The sequence below is a fragment of the Callithrix jacchus genome, chromosome 15 (genome assembly GCF_049354715.1).
Source record: "Callithrix jacchus isolate 240 chromosome 15, calJac240_pri, whole genome shotgun sequence".
Lineage (NCBI taxonomy): Eukaryota > Metazoa > Chordata > Mammalia > Primates > Cebidae > Callithrix > Callithrix jacchus.
Window position 1 is genome coordinate 8,077,073 of NC_133516.1, and position 22,078 is coordinate 8,099,150.

At 41.6% G+C, this 22,078-nt stretch overlaps 1 protein-coding gene across 11 annotated transcripts in view; it reads right to left on the bottom strand.

Annotated features, from left to right (window-relative positions):
* Positions 1-22,078, bottom strand: part of PEX5L (peroxisomal biogenesis factor 5 like) — a 243,407-nt gene that overhangs the window by 55,511 nt on the left and 165,818 nt on the right. For all 11 annotated transcript variants that reach the window (XM_078350215.1, XM_078350214.1, XM_078350212.1 and 8 more), the window contains one exon: positions 10,522-10,617. In XM_078350215.1, coding sequence (XP_078206341.1) covers positions 10,522-10,617 — 96 coding nt within the window. The remainder of the gene's footprint in view (positions 1-10,521; positions 10,618-22,078) is intronic.

Here is a 22,078-nt window from a genome sequence, read left to right on the forward strand (position 1 = left end):
AAAGCTGAGGCTCAAGTGCTGCATTTTCAAAATTAGAAGCAGGAACTACATGTACTTTGAGGCTTTTTCCACATACATTATTACACTGCTTTACTTTTTTCTTGTAAGTCGGACATGTGACTCTGGGCACAAAGCCCTCCAACAAATGCTTCAAACGACTTGTAAGCTACATCTGATTGGTGTTTAGAGAATCGCTTTGAAGACAAAAGAGTAGAAGTTATTGTCCTGGTGAAGCCAGTGGACAAACAGAAGCAGAGGAGTCTGTCACCCCTCAAGGCTGGCTCAGACAGAGTTTATGTCTCTCTAAGTCCACTTTCTTCTCCATCGATTTGCTTGCTAAAGTATTGATTGATGAGATTATGTCTAGAATGCAGATCCTAGATTTCTCAGATTCAAAGTTAAGAGAATTTTCCAAGCTACTTTTTGGTCTGGAGATAGTCTACAAATCTGATGGTCTAGAAGAGTTATCTGTGGGTAACTAAGGTTTTGTTAGAATGGGTTAAGTTAAGGATTTTTATTACTTTAGGATTTACATAGTAGATGTCAAAAGAAGTGAAAGAATATGGCAACTACCCATAATTCTGACCTTAAAAATTTAGATAGACTGTAAATCCCTCTCTCTTTTAACCGATCATTTATCCATAAATGTATCAAAGACTATCTTGCCTTAGTTTTTTTTTTTTTATGGAGCTTTGCTCTTGTTGCCCAGGCTGGAGTACAGTGGTGCAATCTCAGCTCACTGCAACTTCTGCCTTCTGGGCTCAAGTGATTCTCCTGCCTCAGTCTCCCAAGTAGCTGGGATTACAGGCATGCACCACCATGCCAGGTTAATTTTTGTATTTTTAGTAAAGACGGGATTTCACTGTGTTGGTCAGGCTGGTCTCGAACTCCTGACCTCAGGTGATCCACCCACCCCTGCCTCCCAAAGCTGGGATTACAGGCGTGAGCCACCGCACCTGGCCTTATCTTGCCTTACACTTTTATCCTGACCACCTCTCAGCATTCATTGTGAGTTGTTCTACAATTATTTTTAACTATGCTTCATATTGTTTTTGGAAGTTTATTTTAAGCAATTTTATTTGTTTAAAACAGAAGAAAATCTAAAATGTGAGAGCAAAGGGACTTTTGCCATTTTCCCAATGAATTCACAACATGGGATTTATCCACATTCAACTTGCAAAGGATGTTAGCTACATGACAAACTAAGGTTTAGGAAATCTCTGTTATAAGCAGGTAACTTCAAGATTCCTTTAACAGTGCCCAAAGAATGTTTTCCTACATTATCAGAACATTTTCTCCTTTTGAATCTAAGTTAGAATGGTTTAAGCAATGTTTAATGCATTAATCCCTTCTACTTTCAAGAGGTAATACTGTCATAGAAAGCAAAAGAAAATTTGAGGAGGTGCTGGAGATGGAAACTCTTCTTGCTAGGAGGGACCCCACGTTAGCAGTTTCTTATACCATCCTGTGTTAATAAAAGCAGTTCAAGAAGGGTCCCCAATTTTGTTCAGTCACTACCTATTTCTGAGGTACCTATCAGACCTATAAGATACACACTGGAATAGCTGCAGGTATAAACAAAACTTCCACACGGAAAGCATTTTTGAGTTTATGTCACTGGAGCTGGGTTTAGCTGTTGTGTTGTTTTGAGTATGGCATCTCTTAGTTAAAGAGAAACAAGTCATCGTCAACATTTATATAATATAAATCCATTATATTTGGGTGGATATAACAAATATTCCATAAACTGGTGGCTTCTAAACAGCAAACACTATTTCTCATAGTTCTGGAGGCTGAGAAGTCCAAGATCAAGGAGGTGGGAGATCAGGTACCTGGTGAGGGCCTGGTCTTCCGTGAAAGTTTTTTTTTTTTTTTTTTGAGACAGTCTCGCTCTGTAGCCAGTCTGGAGTTCAGTGGCGCAATCTTGGCTCACTGCAGCCTCTGTCTCCTGGGCTCAAGAGATATCCCCTACCTCATCCTCCCAAGTAGCTGGGATTATAGGCGCACCACCACAGCCGGATAATTTTTTTTTGTATTTTAGTAGAGACAAGGATTACCATGTTGTCCAGGATGGTCTCCCTCTCCTGACCTTGTGATCCACCTGCCCCAGCCTCTCAAAGTGCTGGGATTGCAGCTATGAACACCGTGCCTGGCTGAAAGCACTTTCTTGCTGTATCCTCACATTTGTAGGACAAACAAGCTCCCTCAGATCTCTTTTATGAGGGTGTTTTGCTCCTTCATGACCTCACCCCTCCCCAAAGGCCTCATGTCTTCATACCATCTCACTGGGGATTGGGCTTCAACCTATGAATGTTAGAGGGACACAAACATTCACACCATATCAATCACCTCTACTTTCAAAACAAGGAATTACTAGTTAGCAGTAAACTTCTTCACTGCCCATGTTCTTATAACAGTAATTACCAATTTGCTATGATTTTTCATAAAATGTTGTTGGAGGCAATGTTAGCTTGAAGCCTGAAGAGGGGCTATCTTGGGGACTCTATCCTCTGCAATAGGACATATCAATGGAAGGTTGTGTCCTCTGCAATAGGACATATCAGTGGAAAGCTGCTTTCAATGAAGATTGTCATGAAGCAGGTCTAGGAGCTTTGCAGGAGCAAAGGCAAATGGTCCCCAGCCAGATCCTTGGTGAAGGGCTGAATGTCCCCTCAGGAACATGGACTGTCACGAAAAAGGTCTTCATTTATTCTCCTTTGGGGATCAGGGAGGACAAGCTTAGAACTAGCTAGAAGAGGGGGAATAGTTGAAAAAGTCCCAACCAGAATGAATGAATACCTTGCTTCTGTGCTACAAGGGTAATCTTCCAATTCTGGGAGTACTAAAAGGTGCTGGGAATTGAGATGAGGAAGACAGTAGTGGAAGGGCTGAGGCTGGGGACTGAGTAGTTATCGATGGCTGCTTAGCAAATCACCCGACACATAGCACATTTCCTCTCGCACACTGTTTCTGAGGGTCAGGAATTAGGGACTCATTTCACTGGATGGCTCTGACTTGGGGTCTTTTATGAAGGTGGAATTAAGCTTCTGGCTGGGCCCGCAGTCCTCCCAAGGCAGGTCTAGAGAAGCCATTCACAAGATGGCTCTCTCACGTGGTATGGCCAGGAGGCCTCAGTTCCTCACTAGCTTTCGATATAAGGCCTTGGTTCTTCACCACATGGGCTGCTGAGGGTCTGCATGATGTGGGAACTGGGTTTACCCCAGAGCAGATGATTGAGGGAAAGAGCACAGAGGAGGCCACAGTAGATACAATGACCTCATCTTAAAAGTCACTCACCACGACTTCCACTTTGTTCTATTTGTGAGAAGTGAGTCACTAAGTCCAGCCCACGCTTGAGAGGAAGAGAATTAATCTCCCACAGTTTGGAGGGAGTATCAGATAATTTGTGGACATGTTAAACTATCACAAGTAACGTTTCAAGTAAACCTAAAGAAAAGAGAACTGGGAGATGAGAAGAGTTCAGAGGTCTAGAATTTAAAGGTCTCAGTAGAACTTAACAGTCTCAATGAATCTTCCAGAAGGATGTAAGGATATGCTTCCTGTTCTTGCCTCTGATGACTGTACTCTCCTTTGTCCATACATCCTCATTTTTCCTCATTTACATATTTCATTATTCTTTAAAACAATTGCTCGTAAGAATACTTCCTCAGGGTAAGAGTCAAGCCGTGGAAACATTGCTTAAAAGGCATAAAACAAGCATTATAATAATATTGGAGCTAAGCGGAACGTGATTTTGAACCTGGGGGAAGAGTTCATCCCTTGTTAGGTGGTCAGTAAGTTAGTCATGTATCATAAGCAATTGATGTTTAGATGAAATTGATGCATTCAAATAATAAATTGTTAATTTGTCCATTTATCCAGAAAAATTTGCAGCAGGCTCCACAATAGGTGCTGGGAACATAAAGAAGGGTGAATAAAGGGGGTCACAGTCTGGTGTGGGAGATGGACATAAAACCCGTAATAACCATATCCCATGATCCCATGATAAGCTATACTTGTGTGATCACCTGGTTTGTATTTATCTGTGATTTTTCACCTTAGGTACTCCTTAAGGGCAGAGTTGGTCCTGTTCCATTTTCCATTACTAGCACCCAGCACAGTGCCTGGTCCACAGAAGGAGCTTAAGCATGTCTGATGCATGTGTTGCTAAATCCAGTGCATTCTAAAGGTTGCAGCACTTAGAGAGACTAACCAGTGAAACACAGTACCAGATGCGGGCTGGCTCTCTCCCTTCCTGCGAACGGTGATGAAGGAGGTATTTTTGGCTTGTGTTTGCAGGTGTGCCGACTTCTTACATGACCTTCTCTCTCCTTGCAGATGCAGCATAGTTCTCTCCAGGAGTCTCTACTCTTGGGAGGCAGCTTTGGGCCTCACTGAGCTCTGAGAGCTCCTTTGAAGCTTCTCACTCCTGTGTCTCCCTGTGTGTCCTTCCCAGGGACCCAGGGGAGCGGACAGTGCATTTAACCTGCTGGCTGTAAGGAAAATCCAGGAGGAAGCATAGAGGAAGCTCCTCTCTCCTTTGTTCAGGGAAGATGCATTTTATTTTTTAAGCCCAGAACAGGAGTATCTATCTCTTTGTCCTAAAATTACAATACTGTAGGCAGAGATAATTTTTATTTTCTCTTCTTCTTTTTCTTCTTCGGAGATAAGGTCTCATTTTGTCACTCAGGCTGGAATACAGTGGCATGATCAGGGTTCACTATAGCCTCTACAACCTGGGTGATCATCCCACCTCAGCCTCCTGAGTATCTGGGATGATAGGGATGTGCCACCATGCCTGGCTAATTTTTCTATCTTTCTGTAGAGATGAGGTTTCACCGTGTTGTCCAGGCTGGTCCCAAACTCCTGGGCTCAAGAAATCTGCCTGTCCAGGAGTTTGAGACCAGCCTGGGCAACACGGTGAAACCTCACCTCCCAAAGGGCTAGGATGACAGGCATGAACCACCACACCCGACTTAATTTTTCAGAACGATGTTAAGCTATGGAGGGAAAGAGCCTCCCTCATATGCGGCTTTCCTAGAACTAAGAGTTCAACGTGAGCTGGGGGAATAAGAGTCTTTGCACATCAATAGGTTCCCAGGTCATTCACTACAAATAACATGTTTATGTGGTTTTAGTTGTCTTTTCTCTAAGAGTGGACAGTGTATTTTATGGCATTTCAGCTCAAAAATTAGTCAATTTGCGCATTTCCAGGTATTACTTAGTTTAAATGAAAATGAGTTCATACCATGTAAAATACAAAGTAGGCCCGATGTTGTTGGCAAGATTGGTTAGAGCCTGCGTTCTTATAAACGTGTCTCTCTGACTGACATTGAGACCAAGACACTTACAGAGGACACTGCAGCCCAGTTCCAGGCAGAAATCTGCGTCCTCCAGGCAGAATTATTTATGTAAGCTATTAAAATGGAGACACCTTTATGCTGGAAGATTATATGGAACTTCACATACAATAGATAGATGGAAAAAAGCGTGACCCATACAAAGTGATTAACATTCATTAATACACAGATTTCATTAGCTTCATTCATTCATCCATTCATTCGACAAATACTTATTGATTATTTGTAGGTACCAGACATTGTTCTGGGTATTGGGGTACAGTGGTAAATAAGAGACAAGGCCCCTTTTCTCCTGGAAGCTGAATTTTTAAAGTAGAAAGACAGATCATAGACAGATAAATAAATAAAAACAAACAAGAAAGGACCCAGTGATAAATACTAGGATGAAAAACCAAGGCCCAGGTGATATGATGGCAGCTGAGTGGTCAGGTGTAGCTTTTCTGGGGCATTGGCAATCCAGCTAAAGTTTGAATGGCACAAAGGAAGCTGCCCCTGGGGGAAGAGCACTCCTCAGAGACAGAAGAGAAGGCAGGGACAGTGGGCAGTGAACTCGGGTGTGGGAGAGGAACAGAGACAAAGTCAGGAGCCAAAACACCCGGAGCTCAGCACTGGGACTGAGAAGCAGTAGAAAGAGCGGAGAGCGGCCAGGGGCCGATCGTGAGGCAGGACGATGACAAAAAATGGAACAGGATGTGAACTAGGAAGAACATTGGAATCAGCTGATATAAAATCATAAGGCAGAGATTTTGGAACAATTCAACTCGCCCCAGGCACGCTTTTCATCTGGAGCTTCCTAGTATTTAAAATGCAGCACCATGCTTTATTTGTCTTGAAATAAAGAAGAAGACACTTTCAGTTCTTTCAAGAATCTCATATCCCACTGTAGAGTCTCTAACTTACAACTTTCCCCTTGATTACCAACAGAATACATCTTTATGACAGAACATTTGGAAAATATAAATAAGCCAACAGAACAAGAAAAAAACCATTCCAAATCCAGCCACCCAAGAATAACTACTGTTAACATTTGCACGCAGACTCTGCTATGGTCTGAATGCGTGCCCTCAAATTCCTGTGTTGAAACCTAACTCCAAAGGTGATGGTATAAAGAGGAAGGGCCTTTGGGAGGTGGTTAGGTCACGAGGGCGAGGCTGTCATGAATGGGGTCAGTGCCTTTACACAAGAGGCCTGGGGAGTGTGTTAGCCTCTCTTGCCCTCTGCCATGCGAGGACACAGCAAGATGGACACTGCCATCTATGAGGAACCGGCCCTCAGCAGACACCAAATCTGTTGGCAACTTTATCTTGAACTTTTCAGCATCCAGACTGTGAGCGATATATTTCTATTACTTATAAATTACCACATCTCAGGTTATCTTGTTATGGCAGCTCAAATGGACTAGGACAAACTGTCTTTGTGTTCATACGATGCAGTGGTTCAGAATACAAACTCTGGAGTCTGGGTGGGAATCGTTGCTTTGCCACTTGCTAAACTTGTTTTGAAATTTGCTAGTTGACTTTCAGTCTATCTTAATCGCTTATAAAATGCTACATAACTGTCTGCCATGTCTTAAGCCTCAGCTTGCTCATCTGCAAAGTGGGGAAATAATCTTACTTTCTTCATAGGACTGCTGTGATGATGAGATGAGACAAGCCATGGAATGCTCCTGGTTTAGTGCCTGGTACATGGCACCTTCTACACGTCAGCTATTATGATATTATTTTACAAAGTGGGGATTATACTGTAAAACTTTCCATGCAGAAACTACCATTCCAATTGTCACCAGGCATTTTTAATCATTACACAGTATTGTGATATAATTCAGACAAACTCTGTTATGGGACACTTTGGCTTTTTCCAAATTTTCACGATTTAATGAAATTCTACAGATAAAATATTGCAACTTTCATGTTACTTCTCCAGGACATATTCTGCAAAGTGACTGGGTCAATGGGCATAAATTATTTCCAAGACTCTTTTGAGGCATATTATCATGTCTTCTACTATGAATTTAGATAATACCTTGGATAAGAATAACGTCTGGAAGTAAATAATCCACGTATGTGTGCAGTTTTGAAGGCATGATTTATCATCAGCTGCATGGAAACACTTTATCTCCTCCCTCCCCATGTATTCACACACGTTCTTCTCCACACCTGTCCACACCTGCAGGTGTGCACCATCTCCCTTCATTCCTCAGGGAGGCTTCTCAGCACCAGGCTTCTAGTTAAGCAACTTTGCTTATTGTTTTCTGATTTGCTGGGAATTCTGTACTTACCATTCTTTTTACGTGAAGACATAAACTCATAAGGTTTCAGTATATTGGGAATCCAGGCCCCTCACCTAACAGGTGATATGACAGTAACATAGAGTGAACAAGAGGCTTGTCCAGATTGGTCCCATGGACCATGCTATTGTTAGACTGCTAAGTCATGCTGGATAATTTCTTTTTTTTTTTTTTTTTGAGACGGAGTTTCACTCTTGTTACCCAGGCTGGAGTACAATGGCGCAATCTCAGCTCACCGCAACCTCCGCCTCCTGGGTTCAGGCAATTCTCCTGCCTCAGCCTCCTGAATAGCTGGGATTACAGGCACGCGCCACCATGTCCAGCTGATTTTTTGTATTTTTAGTAGAGATGGGGTTTCACCATGTTGACCAGGGTGGCCTCAATCTCTTGACCTCGTGATCCACCCACCTCAGCCTCCCAAAGTGCTGGGATTACAGGCGTGAGCCACAGCGCCCGGCGGATCATTTCTTTATCTGTAGAACCTGGATCAGCAGCCAGTGCATGTAAGCAGCCAGTATGGTTTGCTGGATGAATAACTACTTGAAGTAACTTACAGCCTCCCAGGATTTTGTAACAGGAAAGGATCATAGAGGCATGGAAACTGAGGCCTGTATTGGTTAATGAGATGTAGGCTGTTATATAATATTAGTGACAAGTTGAAATAACAACTCAGTTCCCAGCACAGATGAGGAGAAGTCAGGAGATGTGGCTTGCTGGGGTGAGAGGAGCATGAAGAGAAAAGCTTAATTCTGACTTGCTCCGGAGAGGGCAAAACCCAGACCAAGCAAAACTGCAAGTTGGTGGCAGGCCAATTCCAGCAAAATACAAGAAAGGACTTTTTGGCTGGGTGCGGTGGCTCATGGCTGCCATCCCAGCAACTTTGAGAGGCCGGGGGTTGGGGGTGGATCACGAGGTCTGGAGATTGAGACCATCCTGGCCAATATGGTGAAACCCCATCTCTACTAAAATACAAAAAATTAGTTGGGCGTAGTGGTGTATGCCTGTAGTCCCAGCTACTCAGGAGGCTGAGGCAGGAGAATCCAGTGAACTCGGGAGGTGGAGGTTGCAGTGAGCCAAGATCACACCACTGCACTCAAGCCTGGGTGACAGACTGAGACTCCGTCTCAAAAATATGTGTATATATAAAAAGAACTTTTTGATAATTAGTACTGTCCAAAATAGAAGTGAGTTTTCTTGAAAAACAGTGAGTTGCCCCTAATTGGAAGTGTTCAAGTCGAAACAGGGTAATAATAAGTGTTCTCATAGAAAAAAATTTTTGGTTTGTGTGGGGGATAAACGACTTCTAAGGTCTCTACCAAAGTGAAGATTAAATGATTAGGGAATACATATATCTTGATAGGTATTTTTATCTTGTTGATCTGTTACTTTGTAATTAAGTCTTTTGAATGTGAATTCATTATCTTTCTCATTACAAATGAGACCTGATACATTTAAATGTCTTTACTTACCCAAGATTCCATGGGTTTAAAATAATCTTTTTAGTGGTATTTCAGTGTGCTACGCACAGTAGGAGTTCAAAAGATAAAATTTAAATTAGCTCTTAATTTTGGAAAACCTACATTTAAAGTAAATTGAGCTACAGGCTCCATGCATTTGAACAATTTGATTGAACTCAGCTGGTCTCAACGAAATACAACAGCTGATCACATTCAAGGGCACTAAATATTCATTAGCTTTTTTCTTTATAAAAAAAGCTAAAATTAAGGAATTTGGGTAGAAAGTATTGTGGTGAGATAAAAGTATTCTTTTATTGGCTTTCTGAATAATCTGAAATTGCAGCTGGAAGTCTTTCAGAATAGAAAGAATCCTTTTAATATGAAGCTGCAAATGTTATTGCACTTCTAGTATAGAGGTGCTGAAAGACCACCCTTTTAGTGTAATCATTTCATCCAAATTCTAGGAAGACAAATCACATAAATGAACCATATTCTAGAAATGCTTTCAATGTTCAAGGTTTCATATCCGTAATAGAAACGGAGGTTCCAGCAAGTTCCTAAGTAAGTTCAGTGAAAAGCTCCACTCCCAAACAGCCATCTAGCAAAGCTGTGATGAGTCGCAGAGATAGCATCTGTGACACACTCTTTCTGAGTCTACCCAGGAAGGAAACGGATTAAAAAACAGCAAAAGCTCCTTTCTGTTTATGTAGGTTTTGTTTCTTTTTAACTTCCCTTTCTTCTTTTCTCCCTTTCTTCCTCCCCCGTCCCTTTTCTTTCTTGCTCCTTCTTATTAGAAGGCTAAATATAGAAATCAATGTTCTAATCAGGTATTCATTTGAATTATCAACAACGTTTTGGACATTCTTATAATACAATTGGCTCAAGTCGAGATGAACTATCCATTAGCTAGAATATTCCAGCCATGCCCTTTTCTCACCTACTTAGGAAAATATATATCTTATGGGCAGCAAGATCTTCTGTTTCAAACACTGTGCCAGATGCTAGAGACCGAAAAATATGAGGTATGAACCGTGGCCTCACAGAGGCTCAGCAAATCCATAGCACTGCTTCACCATAGAACCTAGACGAGACTCAGAGTTCTTTCTGGCCCAAGACTCCCGACAGTTATTGCTAACCGATCGCCAAATTGACTCCTGACAGTCTCTGCTAATCTATTGCCAAATTGGCGTAAGAGGTCATATATATTTGTCATCTCTGGTGGGAACTCAAATGTTCTCTGGTACATTGATTGTGCCAGATTCTATACCAAATGACTGTCTCATTCTGATAATCATAATCACAACTGTTTCATGTCTATAATGGAAGACCCATTTCATTTCTATCTTGCCGAAGTTTGATTTTTGAATGACATTCTCAGAAGCATGAAACAGAAAAAACAAGTTTTAAGAAAAGTTACCTCCACTGCTGCTTTTGCCCTTTCAAATTCTTCTTCTAAGGAGTGGTTTCTAGAGAGTAATGCGCTTCCCCAGCGATGCTCTTTGGTGAGTCGAGCCTGGAATCAAGCATACACATGGTGTGTTGGAATCACATGACTGTTGGACACACAAGTAGACAGGTACTTTTCCTTTTCCCATTTCACTTTCCTCACCTTTAAGAATCATCTGCGGTTGATGACATTTTGGAGTCTCTAAACTGAGATAGCGTCCATAAATACGTGTGAACATGCACGCGTGATCCTTCTGAAGGTGGGTCTCAGCCCTGGACATATTAAAACCACTCCTCATGCCTCAACTCCCAAAGAGCTTATTTTAATTGGTCTCTATTCCAGGCCTCGACATTTCAGTAAACCTGTCCTAGTGATTCTGATATGCAGCTAGGATGGGCAATCTCCATCAGAAGTCTAGCTTTAGAAATTGATATTCAAGCTTTCAGCTTGTGAGGAAGATCAGCCTCCGAGTAAAAACATAAAAGCTACAAAAGTGGAAGTGTGGCTTCCAAGCCTTTCTCCGTATGTGCACAGCAGATCCTTGTGCAGAATTCTCTTCCTTCTGCTTTCCCTCTGTTGGCCTTGTCTTATGCCTCATTTCTTAGGATCCTGCTCTCTATTAAATAATAATGAATCACTTAGATATCAAAATCATGTCTGATAAGGCCAACTGCTTTGCCACAATTAATAGGCCATGTAATATATACATATCTTAACTTAAGCTAAATGCAAGTATTTTCAGAAGACCTTTCCCCAAGAGTGTGCTGTAATTTAAAAAAAGTTATTAATTTTTAATTTCACAAAAAAATACTTAGTTTGAAAAAAAATCAGTCATGGAAAATAAGAGGTGGACCACTAAAGCTTTCTGTAGTCACACGAACATTTATACACACAGAGTGCGGTGTATGGTAATATGGACAGCAACGCGCTTCAAATAATATGAAACATCAGAGGTTGCCATCTTTAGTTTTTCACTCAACAATTTATCTTGCAGAGTTAATATTTCTGTTTTTTTGTTTTTGGTCTATCGCTCTGGTCGACCAGGGGATCCATGGGGACAACAACCTTGTCTGATAGCTTTTGTACTCCCGATGCCCAGCACAGGGCCTGACCTGGGGTGAGCGCCCACATATGCCCACTTCAGGTTGAGGGATGCACTGAGACAAGCTAGGCCTTGGGGAAGAGGAGGAGAGGGCCTTGGGGTAAATTTCCCTGGCCCCTTTTATTATAGAGTGGAGGTGGGGTAGGGTGAGTGACTTCTTGGTGTATGTGTGTTAGACAGCTCTGTGGCAGTGATACTCAAACCTGGCTTCCATGGGAATTACCTGAACAGGCCTGGACCCCACCGCGACCTATTAAATAAGAAACTCTGGGGCTGGATCCTGGGCCTTTTGATGTTTGAAAAGCTCCTCTGATAATTCTGAAAAGCAGTCATGGTTTGAAAATCACGGTTCTACAGCAAAACTTTCCTCTTCACACAGCACTTGCCCTCCATATCACTCAGCTCCTCTTCATTCGTTTTTCTACCACTGTTGGTCCTGAAGGAGACCCCCTCTTCTCTCATGACACGACAGTACTACCAGACACCGCTCAGTACTTTAGACATTATAATGTATTTTGCTCTTTCAGCAACTTCATGAGGCATCAACTCCATTTTCAAGATGATGATGCTGAAATACAGAGAACTTAATCCCCTTGCCCAAAGTTACACAGCTAGTAAGTGACAGGGTTGGTGCTTCAAGCCCATGCTCATCACCACTGCCCTACACTGCTTCTCCTGGTAGGCTGTGCTCACCCGGCCATGCTCATCACCACTGCCCTACACTGCTTCTCCTGGTAGGCTGTGCTCACCTGGCCAGGCTCATCACCACTGCTCTGCACTGCCTTTCCCAGGCCATGCTAGGAAGACAGAAAACACAGAAAAGCTGTCCCCGGGGGGCCACTGCATGGGAAGAGTCAACCTGGAAGCCCTAAGGAAGGGCTTCAAGATTGCAAGCAATAATGACGTAATTATGACTGTAAACAACAGTGTTGTGGGGGTTGTTTAATAAATGTGGAATGTTTATTTATAAAAACATTATGTTTCTTCCTCTGTTAGGAATACACAGTATCGCCAGCAGAAATTAGGTGATCCATAAGTAGTCGATAAATAGTTGTTGAAAATATGCTGTCAGTGAAGAGACAAGTGAATGAATTAAAGGTATTTTCTCTCCTTAACCCCAGGAGGTGTTTTCAGTCAAGGTTCTCTGGTCAATCCAGGAGGCTAAGGGGAACTTATAGGAGACTGAGAGGGGTCTTGACTTTTTTGTCCTGGATCTGGATCTGGAGTGGCAGAGGTCTGTGTTAGCAAAGTCCTACTGCCCGGGCTTTAGAAGTGGGGAACAGCAGCTGAATGCCCGAGGCGGCTGCCTAGCAACACGCAAGGCCCACAGACAGCACGGGGAGAGGCACCTACGGGGGCGCGTGCAGTCAGAAGAGGGAAGGGGGAGGGGTGGTGGGGCACCTCTGGGCTCGCAGGATTATCTGTGGCCTCACTGTTGGGTGGCCCAGGTTCATGGGTTACCATGAATAAGAAGCCTCCCTTTCTAGGCCACGTGAAAGCTACTAGTACCTCCTCCTAACCCAGACACCTGATACAGGGAAGGTGACCTGAAATATAAAAGTGAGATCAACTATCATATCATCCTGGCACATGGGGTCTTAGGGCCAGATTTAATATCAGTAAATAAAAGTAACAGGACATTTCTTGTGCTCCAGGGTTGTGGCAGCAAATTCATACTCATTGCAAAAGCAAAAGAACTTATGATAGAAAAATGTATGCCCACCTTTGAAAAAGGCAAATTGAGATTGTGGGCTTTCTTCATGTCATGGGAGATAATTTTCTGTCTTCTTGATCCTTGTATTTGTTTCTTATGGCTGGTGTAACAAATACAAATTACCACAAACTGATTGACTTGAAAAGACAGAAGTTTCCTCTCTCAAAGTTCTGGAGACTAGAATTCTAAAATCAAGGTGTTAGCAGGGCCACGCTCCTCTGAAGGCTGTGGAGGAGTCTGCACCCAGCCTCTCCTGATTCCTGCTGGCTTCAGGCATTCTTTGGCTTATGGCTGCTGCCCTCCATGCTGCCTCCTCTTCTCTCTCAAAACTCCATCTGCCTTACTCTTACAGGTTGCATTTAGGGCCACCCACATAGTTCAGGAAAGCCTCCTCTCAAGACCTCTAATTTAATCATGTATTTTGCTATATCTGGCCACCATTCACTCCACTACAACCCTGATCTGACACTTTTGGGCTACAATATATTCGATGAACAAATACAAGCAAATATAAAGGGGAAGATGGTTCACAACCTTTTAGGATTAAGTTGTCAGGATGCTGTACCCTAGTAGAGATGTTAACTCCAACGGTGATATCTTACTGTCTTGCAGAAAGTTACCCAGTCTTGTATCTAACTAGGCAAACTCATTTCGGCATTTCTTTCCCAGCTGGCTATGTAAGCTCTGTTCCTCATTGCTTTGCTTTTGGAACCCACTCTATGTCTTCCTATTGGTGCCTTCATTAATAAAACAAACAAACAAACAAAAATTTCAAGTGTGGACACATGGTAAGAAGCAGACTTTCTGACAAACTGAAGGAAATGCAAATAAATGAAAAAATATCCCATGATCATAAATTGAATGAACTAATATTGTTAAACTTCCCAACACTCCCTAAAGCAATCTGTAGATTCAGCCCAATTCTTATCAAAATTCCCATGATGTCCTCCACAGAAGTAGAAAAAAAATCATAAAATTTGTACAGACTCACAAGAGACCTTCAATAGCCAAAGCAATCTTGAGCAGAAAAAACAAAATTGAAGGGATCACACTACCTGCCTTCAAAACATGTTACAAAGCTATAGTGATCAAAATGGCATGGTAACAGCATAAAAACAGACATACAGACCAACGGAACAGAATAGAGAGCCAGAAGTAAACCCATGCATTTACGGTTAATTGTTTTTCTACAAAGGTGCCAAGAATACACAATGGAGAAAGAATAGTGTCTTCAATAAATGGTTCTTGGAAAACTGGATATCTACATGCAAAATAATGTAATTAGACCCTTTTCTCACATTATATCCAAAAATCAACTCAAAATGGATTAAAGACTTAGATGTAAAACCTGAAACTATGAAATTACTGGAAGAAAGCATTGGGGAAATGCTACAGAACACTGGTCTGGGTAAAGAATTTTTAAAATATGACACTTAAAACACAGGAAACAAAAGCAAAATAGGCAAGTGGAATTACAGAAAACTCAAAAACTTCTGCACAGCAAAGGAAACAATCAAGATGATAAAGGGACAACCCTCAGAATAGGAGAAAATAGTTGCTAACCATATATCTAACATACCATAAGGGATTAACATCTAAAATATATAAGGAACTTAAACAACTGATTAAAAAATGGACAAAGGACATTTTGAGAAATGGACATTTCTCAAAAGAAGACAAAGAGCCAATAGATACATGAAAAAAGTTCAATACTATTAATAATAGGGAAATGCAAACTAAAACCAGTGCGATATCACCTCACACCTGTTAGAATGTCTGTTATCTAAAAGACAAAAGATAAGTGTTGGAGAGGATGTGGAGAGAAAGAAACCCTCATAAAATGTTGGTGGGAATACAAATTAGTATGATCATTATGGAAAACAGGATGAGGGCTCTCAATAAACTAAAAGTAGAGCTAAAACATGATCCAGAAGTTCAGCCTCTGGGTGTATGTCTGACACAGTTTGGCTGTGTCCCCACCCAAATCTCATTTGAATTCCCGCATGTTGTGGGAAGGACTCGGTGATAGGTAATTGAATCATCGGGGCAGGTCTTTCCCCTGCTGTTCTCATGATAGTGAATAAGTCTTGTGAGATCCGATGGCATTATAAGAAGGAGTTTCCCTGCATAAGCTCTTTCTTTGCCTGATGCCATCCATGTAAGACATGACTTGCTCTTCCTTGCCTTTCACCATGATCATGAGGCCTCCCCAGCCAGGTGGGACTGTAAGTCCATTAAACCTCTTTCTTTTGTAAATTACCCAGTCTCAGATATGTCTTTATCAGCAGTATGAAAACAGACTAATACAATACCCAAAAGAAATGAAATCAGTATGTCTAAGCAATATTTTCATTCCTGTGTTCATTGCAGCATTATTCACAATAGCCAAGATACAGAATCAGCCTCTCTATCAATGGAAGGAAGGATAAGGAAAATGTGATATATATACATGATGGAATACTATTTAGCCTTATACAAGAAAGAAAAACTATCTGTGACAACATGAGTGAACCTGGAGGGCAGGATGTTAAATGAAATATGCCAATCACAGAAAGACAAGTACCATATGATCTCACATTTGGAATCTAAAAAGTTGAACTCATAGAAGCAGAGTCGAATGGTGGTTACCAGGGTCTGGAGGTGAGGGTAGAGGGGTTTGGGAGATGTTGGTCAAAGAATATAAAATTTCAGTTAGATAGGAGGGAAAAGTTCAAGAGATCTATGGCACATTATGGTAAGTATCATTAATAGCAGTGTATTGATTACATTTTTGAAACTCAGTAAGAGTAGATTTTAATATTCTCATTATAAAAATGAGTATGTGAGCTCATGCATGTTCATTAGGTCAGCTGAGCCATTTTACAAAGTGTATATATTGCAAAACAGCATGTTTTACATGATAAATATACATGATTATAATTTGTCAGTAAAAAATGAATTAATAAAAAAGAAGGAAACTTTGTGCATTTATATAATGTCATGAATGATCTGTGACTGGCAGTGGAAGAAAGTGAAAACACTAATATTTTTGTCCTAAGGCATGTGCTTTTCTTAGCAGGCACTTCTCACAGTAAGCTACGACCTGACTTTCCCGTGAAGCCTGACCTAGCAGACCTCTCCGGAAAGCAACAAGTACAGTTAGAATCTTACTGTGTAAATGAAACTTTATTTTCATAGTACAGTTACTGTTTAGGGAAGTGCTCTTTTCCACACTTTTAGGAAGGCCTTAGATTATCATTAAGACGAATGTTATCACATTTTGAAACCATTTCTTTTGCCCAAGGAAATAGAAGATAAATGCCATCGAATATCAGTCTGTACTGAAGGTAAACAGAGGCAGTTTTCAAACTGCAATTAGTATGCAGTTAAAGATCCTGAAACTTTTCCACAGCTTAACTGTGTGCTCAGACATACTGGTTTAGGATTGAGAATGAAAGACAGATTATAACATAAAGATCAGCTTTCCTTTCAATGCACGCAGACTTTTTTTTTCTTTTAATTTAATCATGGGCAAAAACTATGGGAAGACACATATGAGTAATGCTTATAAACCGGTTATATTGCGTAGCACTATAGAGAGGTATGGGAAACAAAACAACTGCACATCACACGCGTACATCTGAGTTGGAGCAGCTTGAACACAGTGATTTCTGAGCCTTTGTGGGCATCAGAATCACTGGAAGGTCTTGTTAAAATGCAGATTGCCAGGCCCCGCCCCTGGGGCTCTGATTCAAGGTCCGGGGTAAGGCCCCAGAATCTGCATTTCTAACAAGTTCTCAGGTGACACTGATGGTGTAGGCTCGGGGATTGCACAGAGAGCCTCTGATCTAGACGTTGGCATTGTGTGTATATGGCTCACAAGTGCCCTGGAGTTCACTAATGTACTCTCACGTAGCCACTTCTTTTCTCTTTTGCATGGTTTTGCAGGAGGCTCCACAGCTAAAGCAAGCTCCGGGAAACACCCGGGCTCCACCAATGGCATTTCGATCAGTTCAGCCTAACTGGATTATAGGATATTGCCCTCTCCAAAGAAGGAAGCACTGAATTCCCCAGACTGTTGACTGTTCTGAATAGGCACTAGGTAAAGAGAGATAAGAAAGAATTTAACAAATGTTTTAAAAAAATGCTGTGTTTTATTTTCTTTATTCAAAATTATGATTGTGATCAAAATTATAATTTGAAAATTTCTATATTTGTGGCTGCAGTTGTTCTAGCAAAACTCTGTTGGGTAACCACAATGACCCTTGTTCACAGCTTCTCATACGATTGCCTTTATATTATTGCTGGGGGAGAAAAAGGAATCTGTTTAACTGTAGCAAAGGAAAATGTTTGAACAACTAGCAGACCTTGAGTGACAGAGTAACATGGTCATTAAAAGCATACTCTGGAGTCAGACTGCCTGAGGCCAAATCCTGGTTTAGCATTTACTACTACCTGGTGGCCTTGGATAAATAACTTTATTCTCATCTGCAAAGTGTGTGTTCACAGGTTGAGCCCCTGTAAGGACGGATTACAACAACTCATGTAAATACGCCACACACAGCACATAGTATGTGCTTGATACAACTTTGCTCATTATTATCTTTCTGGTTAGTGCCTATCATGTGTGACCTTTAGAGTACTTTTGTTTAGCGGTTGGTGGAGACTAATTGGAGTCTTACGCTAGAATAGATAAACACTTTCCTCACTGACATACTCAGGATTTTTTTTCCTTAAACAGTCAACAAATATTTGTCATTGAAAGTACACACAAAAAACCGTCCCTTGTATGTCAAGGAGCCAATTCCTAGAGCTTTGTATCAGGCATGGCAGCAAACAGTCCATCTCCCTTCACTACGAAATTCCGTGCTGCAGAACATCGAGGCAAATAAGTGCTGATTTGTGAACAGTCTATTATTGGGCAAAGCTAAAAACTATTATTGAAACTAGTTTTTAAAATGATCCAGAATAAAATTTTGTTGTTTTTTTTTTGTCGTTTAATTAACTTCAGCTGCTATTTCCACATTGTTAAATTTGATAAGCTGTTTTCCTTTTTTTGTTAGGATCCCTTATTTTTTCATTTCCACAAATATTTGAGAATGTCCTGTGCACGAATTTCCTGCTATGCTGGAAGTGGCCTTTCGGATTTCCCACCCGCCTGCCTTCTTCTTCCTCACTTCCATCTTTGTTTCATTCCCTCCTCATTAATACTCGCTGGTGTGGCCTGGAGGGAAAGGCCATGTTGAAAGGCTCCTGTACTGTATGCCAACACGCAAAACTGTTATTTATAGTCTATCAATTGTGTCTGTTAGACACAAAGATCTCAATGCTTCTTATAGTCTAACTCATCTTTCTAGCTTTTTCCTTGCCTTGCGGATAGCAGACATTCAAGCACATTTGTTGAACTGAAATGGAACGGAACAGAAGCCATCAACGTTTGTAAAAGTAAGGGCTTGAGGATCATTTTGGGAGAGGAAGGCACAAAATTGTGTATGGCCTGAAATTTGATGACAATTTTTGTTTTACAAACAAAAAATTGTTTACAATTCGTTTTACAAAAATTCTGGAATAAAGTGATACACATTCTTTAAAATTACTTATATCAACTCTATAAAATAAGTAATTATCAGAGTTTGCAGTGAGAAGGGCAATTGTGAATTATCTCTGGTGGATAAGCATGATGTGTCTGATGGGACGTGGTCTGTAGTTAAGAACAAAGGCTTTATTATTTATTTGTTTTTCTTTTAAAGATGGGGTTTAACCATGTTGCCCAGGTTGGTCTTGAACTCCTGAGCTCAAGGATCTGCCTGCCTCGGCCTCCCAAAGTGCTAGGATTACAGGCATGAGTCACCATGCCCAGCCCAGTAACAAAGGATTTGGGAGTTAATGGGCTGATTTGAATCCTGGATCCTTTCCTCTTTAGCTGTCACCTGGGGAAAATTTTGCTAAGATGCATTATTCTTCTGTGAAATGGGGATACTATTAGCTCCCAAAGTTATTGTAAGAATTTCAAATAATATATAAAAATAGAATCTCATGTTACACATAGGAAGTAGGTATGCAATAAATCACAGCTATTAACATGCATTTCCTTTTACATTACCCCTTTAGAAATTTAGAAAACATACCCCCACTTAAAGTTTCAGTTACTCTGTTTGGGACTGAAGGAAATAAAAGTTTTTTACTCCAAACTATATTTCTTTGACATAATCTGAAGCGGCCCTGTAAAGCTGTCTTCTGTTGGGGAAATTCGCATCTGTAGATCCGTAGAGAATCTGTATTAATACAACCAGCACTTCCTTTGTCCAGATCCTGGAAAGATGAACTGAGAGTCTGACCCCTTTAAAGGACTGAAAGGAAACATTTACTATCTCTTCTCTCACACTCCTACCTGCCAGAGGTTTCATCTATATAATGATGCCCCTTTTCTAGCCAAGCCTCTTTCTTTCTCCCTCCCATAACCTGTCCCGCTACCAAAATGTGTTTTCGGCTATGCTCTGAGCCCATGTTCTCTCTGCAACCTCAAGATGGTACAGAAGCCTCTGGACCTCACTGGTGGTAGGGGGCGGGGGTTGGGTCTTCGTTCTGAGGGCTCCTGTGTGTACATGGTAAGAACATTTGTATGCCTTTTCTCCTGTCAGTCAGCCTGCCTCATGTCAGTGACTTTTCAGCGAACCCTTAAAGGACCAAGGGCTTTGATCTCCTCTGGATATTCCCCGAATTTAAATTGTTCTGGTTTGGAATTAAGGCTACGTGAATGGAAGCATTTGGTGTACCAAAGTCAGCAAAATCAATGAGTTACAAAATTGTGACTTGGCACTTGGAGCATCGGCTGCTGTATATCCCAATGGAATCTAACTGAGGCCACATCCCAGTGGAATCTAACTGAGGGCACACCCCAGTGGAATCCAACTGAGGCCACACCCCAGTGGAATCCAACTGAGGCCACACCCCTGTGGTATCCAACTGAGGCCACACCCCTGTGGAATCCAACTGAGGCCACACCCCAGTGGAATCCAACTGAGGCCACACCCCTGTGGAATCCAACTGAGGCCACACCCCTGTGGAATCCAACTGAGTCCACACCCCAGTGGAAACCAACTGAGGCCACACCCCAGTGGAATCCAACTGAGGCCACACCCCTGTGGAATCCAACTGAGGGCACACCCCAGTGGAATCCAACTGAGGGCACACCCCAGTGGAATCCAACTGAGGCCACATTCCAGTGGAATCCAACTGAGGCCACATCCCAGTGAAATCCAACTGAGGGCACATCCAGGCGGAATCTAACTGAGGTCTGCAAGAGCATGTCTTGGAGCTCCCCTTCCAAGTGTCCAAATTCAAAGAGCCTTGCACCATCAGTCTCCAGAAGAAGCTGAATTATTTTCCCTTTGCCTCACATATCACTATCCTAACTTATTTGTGGAGAAAGGTAATTTTATATTGCTTTCTGTGTTTTTCTTAATTCTTCAAGTGTTTTCTAATTTTTTGGGAATGCGTGACTTTTTAAAACAATTAACTCCAGGGAATATTTACCTTATTTTTAAAGATATAGAGATTATATAATTTAATATAATCTCCAGTCACTCTGATTAGTGTATTATGGGGGCTCAGGAAAATGATACCCCAAAACATGGCACTTTGACATGCTAGGTACTTTGAACTAAAGAGGCAGCCTCAGAAGCAAGGTGTCTCTGACCTTCTCCCATTCCCCTGTCTCTCGTCCCTCTGCCTCCCTGAAGCACAGGTAGGGACTTTCTCTGATGTTCCCAGAAGGAATGCAGTCTCAGCAGAGAAGATTAACTCCCAGGAAGGAACACGAGAGTTGACACTACACCAGCTCAGTTAAAGATCCTGAAACTTTTCTGCACTTTAGCAGTGTTTTCAGACTTGCTGGTTTAGGATTGAGAATGAAATACAGATGATAACACATGGTGAAGATCAGCCTTCCCAATATGGCTTTTGTTATATATAGATATCTATATAAATCAACTTCTTACGTATTTTAAGTTCAGCCTAAAGATTTTTCTGTACATAGTGAACTGTAACCTAAATGGAAGTGTAAACGGACTGTACCCTACTCTTGTGCCAATCATGGCATTTTGGCTGATCGAAGATGAACTTTACCCCAGGCTGAAACTGCCCTCACAGCATTGACAAGAATTGCGTGCCAGGTTCTGTTCAGAAATATAGTGATAATTAAGCATTAATCAGGCTGCGCTTTGTCCCCCTTCCTTGTGGCTAAACGTCACACAGAAGCAGATACTGACCATTTATATTCTTATTGTTCCTACAGACAGGATCTCTGGCATTCAAATCATAAGGCTTTCGTTTAAGGATCATTAAGATGTTTTTCAGACCCTGAATTCCAGCAACCAGTGTGAAGACCCCCACGGCAGAATGGGGTCTGCATGAGAACACAGCATCTTCAACTCTCTGTCCTATGACTTCACCTGACACTCTTCAGCCAGTTAATCATCTCCACCCTTCTGCCCACTCCAAGACACTTATAAACCCTAGTCCCAAACTCCTCAGTGAGATGGATGTGAGGTTTCCTTCTATGCCCTTCTTCAGTGACACTATGATCAAACCTCTTTCTCTATTGCAACTTGGTATCTTGGCTAACTGACTTGCATTGGGTGATGAACCTGTTACAGTTACGAGGCTATTGTCTGTCCTTCATTTCCCCTAAAAATCATTTCCTCTTTCTCTAAAAGTACCAAGGTTTGCCA